Source organism: Cydia fagiglandana, chromosome 8 (genome assembly GCF_963556715.1).
Source record: "Cydia fagiglandana chromosome 8, ilCydFagi1.1, whole genome shotgun sequence".
Classification (NCBI taxonomy): domain Eukaryota; kingdom Metazoa; phylum Arthropoda; class Insecta; order Lepidoptera; family Tortricidae; genus Cydia; species Cydia fagiglandana.
The window spans coordinates 17,824,233-17,835,985 of NC_085939.1; the positions used below are offsets into that span (position 1 = coordinate 17,824,233).

Genomic DNA, 11,753 nt, shown 5'->3' on the forward strand with positions numbered 1-11,753 from the left:
AATTTTCAATATTGAATATTAAAAAATAAACGTGTTATAATGATGAAGAGGTAAGTAATTAAATATGAAATATGTAATATTTTTCGTATTCTTACATTAACGGTAGGTTTTTATGCTGATTACGACGTTTAAAGGAAACAAATATTAACACTCATCATCAATCAGTCGTGAATTGGAACAAGTATAAATTTAAAAAAATTGGAAAAGTAAAAAGCACTAGTTCGAGATAACCAACTTTCCGCACGCTAAACAGCTACGTAAAGTAGCACTTTTTGAGCAACTGTATTAAAAATATTGTTTTACATTTGTTTACAATTCGAAGTGTTTTGTTGTCTGTGGAAGTATTTTTTTTATTGCACAATGCAGATTACTAAAGTGCGTGTAGTGAATTTGGCAGCGGTAAAGAAAACTTTTTTAAGGTAAATCGATTATTTTAACATGTCAACCGGTTTTAGAAATAAATTGATTTGTTTACTACACGTCACCTGTACGATATGATGGTCGAACGACGTGTCTAGTACTTGACAGCGTGGTAAAACGGCGTCCGTCACTTTCTATCCCACGGTGTTAAAAGTGACAGTTATTTTATCACGTCGATAAAGATGGATAAGGCTATCCATAATACGCCGGCTATTTATTACGATGGAATAGTTACCGTTGTTGTTTGACGGTGACAATCTTCTTATGCAATCATATAATCCACTTTAATTATTAGGTATAGGCATAGAACAATGATAATAAGCATGTAATAGCCTACATATTTTTCAATAACTATGCAAATTATAGTTTTTTGTATGGCATATATGTCACAAAGTTCATTACACCTAACATATTTGATTCAATTCAAAGAGTACAATACAATACAATACAAATATTCTTTAATGCACACCTCAATAAAAGAAAACAATACAGACTAAGAACGGCATCAAAATTAGAGGTAAACAAGAGGCGGACTTATCGCTAAAAAGCGATCTTTATAAATAAATATAACCTATTACCTAATTATCTCCATTGATAGTGCAGGTATAAGTGGTATAAAATCGAATAAAAATTAACCAAAGTAGATGTCGCTGTGTGGCCCTGTACGGATATGATGGTCGTATTTGTCTACGTGACAGCGTGATAAAACGGTGTCCGTCTCTTTCTATCCCGCAGAGTTAAAAAGTGACAGTTGTTTTATCACGTGGATAAATGTGGATAAAGCGATCCATAACAGGCTTGCTGGGTACGTTTTGCGGTAAATAGATTTGGTTGTCAAAAGTTGACATTTGACGGTTTAGTTGCCAAAAACAACGCCATCTAGTCAGATTAAGGACACATTTTCTACAATCAATAACTCTTTCATTCAAATTTGGCTAGCATACCTTGGTTTTTCGAGGGCAGAAACGTGCCAGTGCTAATGATCAATTAAATATCGACTTAAGTATTATAGATATCGATAACAAGGAGTTTATTTATCATATTTTTTTTTCAGAAGCACCACTTCTATAATCAAAGACAACGCAGAAGCAATACAGAATGTAAAACCATGGAAAGAAATCCCCGGGCCACCGTCTCTGCCTATTATAGGATCTATACTAAGTTTTTTACCTGGAGGTAAACTATTCCTCTATTTCAATATTTGATTCGTGAGGCCAAGAGAAGTTTGCAAAGAGTTTGATAGCACACACAGTGTAAGCGTTATTTATACGTACTAATTTCATAGAAGTTTGACGTTTAAAATAACACTTGTACTGCGTGTGCTTTCAAAACCGTTGCAGACTTTTCTTGGCCTAACTCTACTTCAACAGTTTTTGCCGCGTCATCTGTTTTGTTCTAGGATGACGTAGTTATTGATAACTGTGACTTGTTTATCAATTTATCAGGGAAGCTATCAGGATACAAGGGCGTCAAATTCAGTGAAAAGTTGTATCAACTATATGGACCTATAGTGAGAATTGAGGGACTCATGGGAGCGCTCCCAATGGTGATGCTATTTGACGCTGACGCTGTTGAACATGTAAGTATTCACTGCTAATAAAAAAATTGACATCTTTGCAGTTAAAAGTAAGAAAGAAAATACATTTATTTAACATCTTAATTTGCAGACAATACTACATATTAAAAAAACACATACAATACAAACAGGATCCCCACTCAGCATAATGTCAAAGCAAGCTATGACGCTACTTTAATCCTGAATACGTCTTTTTTCGAACCAAGAAATTGACAAAGGATAACTCTATTTATTATATATTATATTCAAACGCTGAGATTAATTAGGTGTATAAAGCGGCAAATTTGAAGATTTTATGAAAATTCATGTAAAGTAACTAAGAATTAATTGTTTTTACAGTACATCTGGTGCTCCATTACGACACCATGTGCTATAAGAAGCACATTAAGTAACTGCGTCGAAAATTTAAAGCCCCATATGTACTGTAAAACGTTGAACGATACACGTGCGAATAGTATTTAATTCGCAACTCGTGTCGATCTAATATACTCCCTACGGTCGTGTTTTAATATTTGCCACTCATTGCGAATTTTTCGTTTCGTTTCGAAAGTTTCGTGCTTGTATCGTTAATTACTAATCTAATTTTGCAACTCTTTAGTGACTGTTTAAGTATCTTGTATATGCCTACTCAATGTAAAAGTCCTATGATGGTGCCGCTCTTCATCATATCCTAGACTAAATTTAAGGACATAAATGAAGTCTAAGATTTGATGAAGATTGCGTTCGAAAAATCTTATTTCTTAGTAATTCCTCAATTAGGTGCTTCAGTTAGTTTCTATCAGGAAAGATTTGAAATTAACGTGTTGGTTATTTTGTAACCTGTTTTAATAATCTTAAATACAATTCTAGGTCCTCCGATCTGAGAATACAATGCCAATACGACCCGGCTTCGCGACCATGGAGTACTACCGTAAACAACACAACAAGACTTATGATCCCAAACGACAGACTGGGCTGATATCCGAGTAAATACACAATCTAATAGTAATATTACAACAAGTATATATAGTAGAATCAATATAAGGTAGTTACCGTAGCAGAGTTCTGCAATCTACAAAGTGTGAAAGTGTCACCATCAGACATATAACTTATAAACATCGGTTGTGTACCTATCGATAAGTCATAAATAAAAAAACTATAAAATATGCTGTAACTTACCGAGAAGTTTCAAGAATCAACTGTAATTAAATCGATATAGATTTTCCTTATTACCTAAATATAAAATAGGAAACCTTAATAAACAGCCCTAAACATAATAATATAGAAACCTAACAATGCATAATATAAGCAACGACAGCAATGAAAATCAAGAAAAATTACATTGATTTCTCCCATTTTTCACTGCTGCCATACGAATGGCACCTTCATAGTGGCACTTTTACACATTGTAGCTGAGAATTCGATGCAAATTTAGCTTATACGAACTCTAGTCTGTATTTTAAAAGACTTAATTATATTGTTTCAGTCAAGGTGAAAACTGGAAAGATTTTCGATCAAAGGTAAACCACATCATGCTACAGCCGAAGACAATCAAATTGTACAAGGATGTTCTAGAAGATGTTGCCAATGATATGGTTGCGAAGTAAGACATTAATACTGCTAAGTATATTATTGAGCTTTAGATAGAGACAAATGACGTCACCATACTGTTACAATTGTTACAAATTGTTACAAAGGCAAAAGAAGTAAAATATGTAAGTTTGTCTGCATACAAGAAATTGATAAATCCAAATTAAAGAAATTTATCAAGAAACGCTAATCTTCAGCTGAAATTATTAATTGAACAAAACACAAAAGAAAAATCAAATAATCATAACGTAATAAGATGGATGTAAACAATATAGGTACATTAATGTATGTGTGTATTTTTTCTTGATTTCATAAATAATTCGTTCTCCTTTTACTGATTTTAGATTGCGATCTGATAGAGATAAAAATAATATACTAACAAAGAAAATGGACATTGAAATGAACCTATGGGCTTTGGAGTCAATTGGAGTGGTAGCTCTAGGGACCCGATTAAATTGCTTTGAGCCCAATCTACCAGCAGATTCTCCTGCAAGGAAACTGATACAAAATGTACACGATACCTTTGAAATTGTGGAAAAGGTTGACTTTGGACCAAGCCCTTGGAGATTATTTTCAACGCCGATGTTTAAAAAAGCTATGAAAGTTTTTGAAGAACAAGAAAGGTACTTATACAAAACTCCTTCAGGAAAATTTGTAACTTAAGTTTCTTTATAAAATCTAACTAATATACACTGTATAAAAATTAACGCGAAATGACTACTAATATTTGTTGCTTCTATTTTAGTTTAACAAAATTCTTTATCGACCAAGCAATCAAAAATATGGAAGAGTCGAAAAAGAACTCAGCTGACACTTCCAACTCAGAGAAGCCCATTTTGGAAAAGCTACTCGAGATTGACGTTCGAGTAGCACACATTATGGCATCAGACATGCTTATGGCTGGAGTTGACACGGTCAGTAAAACAATATTTTACAAAAAAAAAATAATGGCAAATGTACAATCTTATAGGACGAATCACAAGAGCAGTACTATTCGTGCCAATAAAGAATCTTGCTTGGTGTAATATCAAAAGACTCTTGTTTCACAGCAGAAGTCATCAACATTACCTGTACAAGCTGCGTTGTGCATACCATTACTCGCCATTACGTGTTTTGTAATACATTGGCCCAAAAGTTCTGGAAAATGTGTATTTACATGACGGAGATGAGTTCATGTCAATGTATGCGATGTTGTAATGGGAGCCAGCTGAACCTGCTTTTCAAGACGTGTAGATCAGGAGCCCGTTCTGATGATGATTTGTTGTTATTAAACTGTTACAGATCAGTCAGTGTCAAAAGTGATATTTCTTAGCCAGAAAATCAATCCTGTTTGGCTTAGACGGTCGGCTCTTTATCATTTGTCACCATGCCCGTCACTTTCTAACAAATATGTAAGTGTGAAAGTGACGCATGACATGACAGGTGATAAAAATGTGACAATCGTACCGCTTCTATTTAACATAGGTATAAAAATATGACTTTCTTTTCAGGCTGCGAACACAGCACTTGCTACATTTTACCTTCTTGCAACAAATCCTGATAAACAAAAGAAGCTCAGAGAAGAAGTTTTAGCCAAGGAAACTCAGAAACAATACTTGAGGGCCTGCATTAAGGAGTCTATGAGGATGCTACCTGTAGTTAATGGGAATATGAGACTAGCTACTAAAGAATACAACTTGCTGGGATACAGGATTCCAAAAGACGTTAGTTTTGGTTTGAAATATACCCCACTATCGGATTCACACTGTTGTTCTGACTCAACTAATGTCACTAATAGTTTTTAAGTTCAATATCTTATGGATATGATTAGAGTCGAACTTAAAAACTTTAAATCTTTTCAGGTTATGGTGGTATTTTCCCACCAGTACATGTCCAATATGAAGGAGCACTATCCAAAGCCTGACGAGTTCATACCAGAAAGATGGCTGACTGACAAGGAGGATCCTCTTTACCATGGCAATACTCACCCCTTCGTTACCAGTCCGTTCGGTTATGGTGTTAGGATGTGCATAGGTAAGATTGATAAAATTCTATTGTTTTTGGACAATAACGAGAAAAGCTGAGGTCATGCGAGGTTATGACATATCGTCAACTGAACGAATAGGTCAGGCAACGAATGCTTAAAAAAGTTGAAGAGGGAAATGCTCGGAACACATTATTTGACTATTTTTTTATTTTTTATTACCTATGGAATTTTTTACGGAGTCAAAAATTGTGTTCGTTTCCCTTTCCTACCTTTCGTTTCCCTTTACCTTCTTATTGCTTGGCCTCGAATTACATTAGGTATTATATGTTGTGGCCAATTTTGGAATTGATCACTTCATGTGGCATTCATTTCATGAAATGATCATGAAATCACATCATGAAAACTCAAACAGGTAAGGTTTGAGTTTTCATGATGTTAACCTTACGTATCATGAAGTTATCAAATATAAAATTGCATTGTACTGATAATACACATATCAGATATATATTTTCAAAAGTGGCAGATAAGATATCATACAGCAGTGGCCGATAATCTTATTATTAAGTAGACTGTTCTATCAGACGAACAAACATTATATATTTATACCTACGTGTATTTTTCTTTGTATTCCAATCACCAAAAAAATTGTGAAGTCAAATCAAATCCTGTCTTTATACGCAACTATGGGATGTTTCTTACGGCTGTCAATTGATTGAGATGTTTTCTTATATTTGCTGGTAGAATTGACTTTTAAATGATGATTTTGGATGATAAATATTTAATAACATTCATTTGGATTTGATTTGGTTTGATTTTGTTTGATAATATCTTACTGTTAATATTTTCTTCGGGTTGGTGTGGTGAAATATTTTGTGTTTTACTCGGGGGCAAATTTTGTTTAACCCTCGTGCTTTGAAACCCTCGCAACTCGCAACGCTCAAGATTCCATTTTTCATACCACTCGCTACGCTCGTAGTTCAGTTTTGGAATCTTTCGCTTGCTCGGGTATCAGTATTAGCACGAGGGGTTAAACACCTTTGCCCCCTTGTAAAACAAATACTTAACAATTTTTCAGGTCGCCGCATCGCAGAACTAGAGATGCAGACATTTATATCTAAAGTGATAGAGAATTTCGATATCGACTGGACGGGTGAACCCATCAACGTCAAAGCCAATTCGCTCAACTATATTACGGGACCCTTTCATTTTGTATTTAAAGACTTATAGACAAATAATGATTAAGTTTTTTATAATAAAAGAAATTATAGTTAAAAAAAAATTATAGTTCGAATATAATATCTTCGTGAACTTTGGGCTAGTGGGGCACTGAAAAGACAATTGCTGTTCCTAAAATGTGTTTGTGTGTGTTTGTTGTAAGATAATTGCTACCTAAGTAAGTATTTCTATGTGCAATAAACTATTTTTTTACAGTCACATTTTTTATGTTAGAATTTGCTCGCTTAGGATATCTATCGAGTCGATATTTAATTAATCACTAGAACTGCCCCCGAAAAACAGAACTATGATTATGGGAACAAAACACTGAAGTTTCGGTTTCTACTTTTTTAATGCAATTCCTGTGTTTTGTAATTATAAAAAATAAGAATAAGAATAGGAACATTTATTGAGTATAACTACACTTAGTACAGTAGCATACACAAAATGTGTCTACTAGGCTAACAAAACTAGGCTAGCCTGTGTCTTGGATTGGGACTGACCAATAAGGTTATATACAGTCAGCAGCAGAAGTTACTAAGCGGGTCAGGTGTTCACTATTATCTTGATGCGACTTAATTGTTAAGAGAATAAGAGCGTGTCAAGGTAATTTTGAACACCTAGCCCGCCTAGCTAGTTCTGCTGCTGACTGTATGTAACAGTTGTGATATTGGATAAATTAAACCTAACTTAAAAATTATGTGTGAGAGTGGATGTCAAGCGTTGTGCTTGTGTGGGTGTGTTTTACTAAAAAAAATCAAACAAAAGTGGAAAAGCAGGAGTTTTGAAAATGTTGTAAAGTTTCTTATTACTGCGAACTTTAGGACTTTAGATTATTTTAATCTCGCCAAAGGCCCCATTTCTATTCAACTTGTATCGCCTCTTTAAAGATAACCTGACTTACAAAAGGCTAACAAAGACTTGCTTTACATTTTCATTTGTTTCCAGAATTAAAATTTTGGCTCCGCGTAACAAAAGTTTATTCTTATCTAAAAATACTTACTGCTTTTTAGGGTTCCGTACCCAAAGGGTAAAACGGGACCCTATTACTAAGACTTCGCTGTCCGTCCGTCCGTCCGTCTGTCACCAGGCTGTATCCCACGAACCGTGATAGCTAGACAGTTGAAATTTTCACAGATGATGTATTTCTGTTGCCGCTATAACAACAAATATTAAAAACAGAATAAAATAAAGATTTAAATGGGGCTCCCATACAACAAACGTGATTTTTGACCAAAGTTAAGCAACGTCGGGAGTGGTCAGTACTCTCAGTACTTGGATGGGTGACCGTTTTTTTTTTGCTTTATTTTTGTTGTTTTTTTTGCATTATGGCACGGAACCCTTCGTGCGCGAGTCCGACTAGCACTTGCCCGGTTTTTTTTAAAGTACGTATCTTCTTCAGCCATTGCCACAACGTACTTGGAATGAACTGTTGTTTATATATACGTATAGTATAATATCACTATACCTTATAAAACAAAGTCCCCCGCCGTGTTTGTATTCATCATCATCATCTCAGCCATAAGACGTCCACAGCTGAACATATTATTAGGCCTCCCCCTTGGACCTCCATACGTGCCAGTTGGAAGCGACCCGCATCCAGCGTCTTCCGGCGACCTTAACAAGGTCGTCTGTCCATCAATTTCTTGTGGGTGGACGTCCTACGCTGCGCTTGCTAGTCCATGGTCTCCGCTCGAACACTTTTCGACCCCATCGGCCATCTGTATCTGTATGTGTGTGTGGGTGTCTGTATTGTATGTTCGCAATTAACTCAAAAACTACTGAACGGGTTTTAATGCGTACATATTACATACATATTCACATATCAATAGAGTGATTCTTGAGGAAGGTTAGTGTATAATTTGTTAAGGTTTTGTGTAACCCATGCGAAGCCGGGGCGGGTCGCTAGTAGACTATAATAATGTTAAATAGACTTTTATAATATAAAATGGTGTTGAATAAAACTCAGTAGTGCCACTCGCGTTTGAGCATTGTAGGTACAAGTAAAATTGCGGTGTTGTGTGGTGAACTTATGCTTTCGTAAACGCTTCATAATGTGATATCCATTTGTTTCAACTGTCATTTTGACTAATGTATTTGTAAGAAAGGGATAAAATATACATTTTCTAAGTTTTTTTTTTATCTTGTTCTATGCGCGTGTAAATACGATTCTACAAGTTCCAGCCACAAGATGCTAGTTCATTTCTCACTGTCAATCACTTGTTCACGGCAATATATGGCTCTAACGATGCCATTTTCTTAAGAAAACGCCTATTTTCTTGGAAATAGTTTCGAGAATAGATGGCTATTTTTCAGTTCTATTTAATACTGACCGTAGCTAGAAACAGATTTCTACCAAGTATAATCTAGAGCAAAAACTCGTAAAATGATTAGGGGTGATATGTAATGATAATGAACCCTCATGGACGTCAGCTGTCGCTCCATTGGCGAATTGAAGAAGTACAGTGCGGTGTATATTAATGGAGAAGGGACAACTTTCAGTGAAATTTGTGTCAGTGTAGTGTAAATTTCATTCGGTAGCGTGTCGTGACGTGCGCGTTTGCGTTAAGTGTCATTTTGTATAGGATTTTGAGTTTTGAAAAAACGTCCCGCTTGGCGCGCTGTTCAAAATCCCATACATAACGCAAACGCGAAAGCTCGTCACGCTATCGAATGAAATTTATACTAGGGGTTCTGATAAATGTCAGTAATGTTCACCGTTTCTAAGTTTCGTTCGTTCGTTTCTAAGTCAAAAATGTTCGAGAGTTTTGTCTATATATATTCCGTCGCTGTTAAAAGATTATTCCGTTCAGATTTGATATTATTACCTTGTTTTCTATAGGTACAATAAAGGTTGACTTACATTAGACCGGGCCGTGTCCGAGCCGGAGCTTCCGGCGCATCGTTTTCTATGGAAAGCATCACGTGATCGCCTGTCATGTCATAGAAAAGTAAAAGCGCCAAAAGCTCCGGCCCGGACACGGCCCGGTCTAACATGAGTCCTCCTTAATTGCTTTTAGCACTAAGTCTATTCTGATCGTTCGCCACATCAATGTCGGTTGACTCGGCGACCGCAGAAGGTGAACGACCTGGTTTAAGAGGATATATTAGCTGAGCCCTTTCTCAGATTAGAGAATTTTAGGTAAATATCTCCGTCGCGCTGGCGGGGATGGCTCCTAAAATTAATGCGATAAGGACAACTGCAACTTAGGCAAAGTTATTAAAATGTATTATTTTTATACAACCCTACAAAGTTATTTACATTTTAAATTGACACAATGTCATGTCTTTAATAGGATTTCCTTGCTAGGGTTGAAATACCTACAGATTTTTGCACTAATGTTTAACAAACTGTATTTCAAAAACGGTTCGAAATATTAACATAATTAATAAGTGAAAAGTAAAGAACGAAGTCTAAACAATTCCCCGTTCTCGTAAAAGCCCCCCGTTTTGTTCCACCCGATACATTAATAGGGACTATTAGGGATATTAGGATTACGCCTAAGTTTGCGAAAAACCTTTTCCACGTACATTAAGCTATCACGGGTCCATTAAATGTGATAAAGCACATTATTAACGCACTCACTGCCCACGTGTGACTTTCTTAACGTAATTACAGTCAGCACTAGTGACGTGACTCAAAAAAAATGCGTTCCCGTGAATTTTCCGTCAACATAATAATAACGCACGAAAAAGGAAAACAAATTTAGATATTTATCTAAGTATTTATCTAAATTTGTTTTCCTTTTTCGTGTAATTTTTTTTTTGTGTTTTTGTTTTTTTTTGTTTTGTTTTGTTTTTATATATGTTTTTTTTCCTGATTGCACAATACACTATTTAGTGTATTGTGCAATCAGGTACTTAATTACATAATAAGGATTCTTAAAAATCAAGTGCCTAAGTTACAGAACGAAACGAATTGAGTTATGTAAAGACAGGCCTGAGAATTTTAAAACTTAATTATATAAGGACTGTATTGTTTATTTTAAATACAGATAAAACCTGGTCTAACTGTTGACGTGTGTATTATTTTGTATTACTATGTTCTTAAGGTATAATCTGGGGGTATTTTTAAGCCATATCTGATATAAGAAGGTTTTACATTTATTTTATTTTAGGGACTTTATGATGATTTTAATACCGTCTAGCAAATGTAATTCGGACAAGCCTATCGAGCTTAATTTGAGACTATTTCACCGATTCCTTGGTCCGATTTAAAGAAAAAAAAGGTTAATATGCTGCCAAAATATGCCATCTAAGTGTCCTTTTCATGATTGCTCAATTGAACATCCACAGAATAAATGTGGTGAATTTTTATCTTTACATGAAAACGACTTTTTATGCAACATTTTGGATTCCCGTCAATTTCTGACGCCAGCGAAATGAGGGAAACAGCTAAAAGAATCTACCGAAATCCAAAGCCTAACGGACATTCATGGCGTTGAACCATGGCTAGAACAGGTCGATAGAAACGCTCCATGATGGTTATATTGTATACCAAAGTCGGGGTTGTCGTAAGTAACATGCCATATTCTCTAAAAGGCCACCAAGCACAGATCCAAAACTTTTTTTCCAACTAAAAGAAATGATTAGACTATGCCCAGATGTTTCGCTTTACGAATCATATGTAATTGCTGTTTACATAGTACGATTTTTTTTGTGTAATATCTCGTCTTGTTCGCAAACCGTAAATTTTCTTGTAGTATTTGTCCAAAATCGTTGTAGTTATTCGGGAGGATTGGGTAAATATTGTCCAAACCATATGCTTTACGTGATCTCCCAGGACGAAATGTTACTTATTATTAAAGCACTAATTAAACTATATGTGTAATTTTTTAATAAAAATATAATACCAGAAAAAACGGCTAAGTAAAGTTGTATTCATAACAAACGATACAGTCCTTAGGTACCGTTGCACACAATATTTTTTTCTAAGACAGCAGGAAACACCTAAAGTTATAAATAAAAGTAAATAATTGTTTGTAGATCTTTGCCTAGAAGTAAGAA

The 11,753-nt window shown here is 35.2% G+C and overlaps 1 protein-coding gene across 1 annotated transcript; it reads left to right on the forward strand.

The window, feature by feature from the left end:
• Positions 1–295: 295 nt before the first annotated feature.
• LOC134666770 (cytochrome P450 CYP12A2-like) lies at positions 296–6,961 on the forward strand. Its single transcript, XM_063524054.1, has 10 exons — positions 296–419; positions 1,475–1,596; positions 1,866–1,999; positions 2,846–2,961; positions 3,462–3,578; positions 3,910–4,188; positions 4,311–4,479; positions 5,056–5,268; positions 5,407–5,578; positions 6,607–6,961. The coding sequence occupies exons 1-10, from the start codon at positions 361–363 to the stop codon at positions 6,756–6,758; spliced, it is 1,533 nt and encodes a 510-aa protein (XP_063380124.1). The 5' UTR covers positions 296–360; the 3' UTR covers positions 6,759–6,961.
• The last annotated feature ends 4,792 nt before the right edge of the window (positions 6,962–11,753 follow it).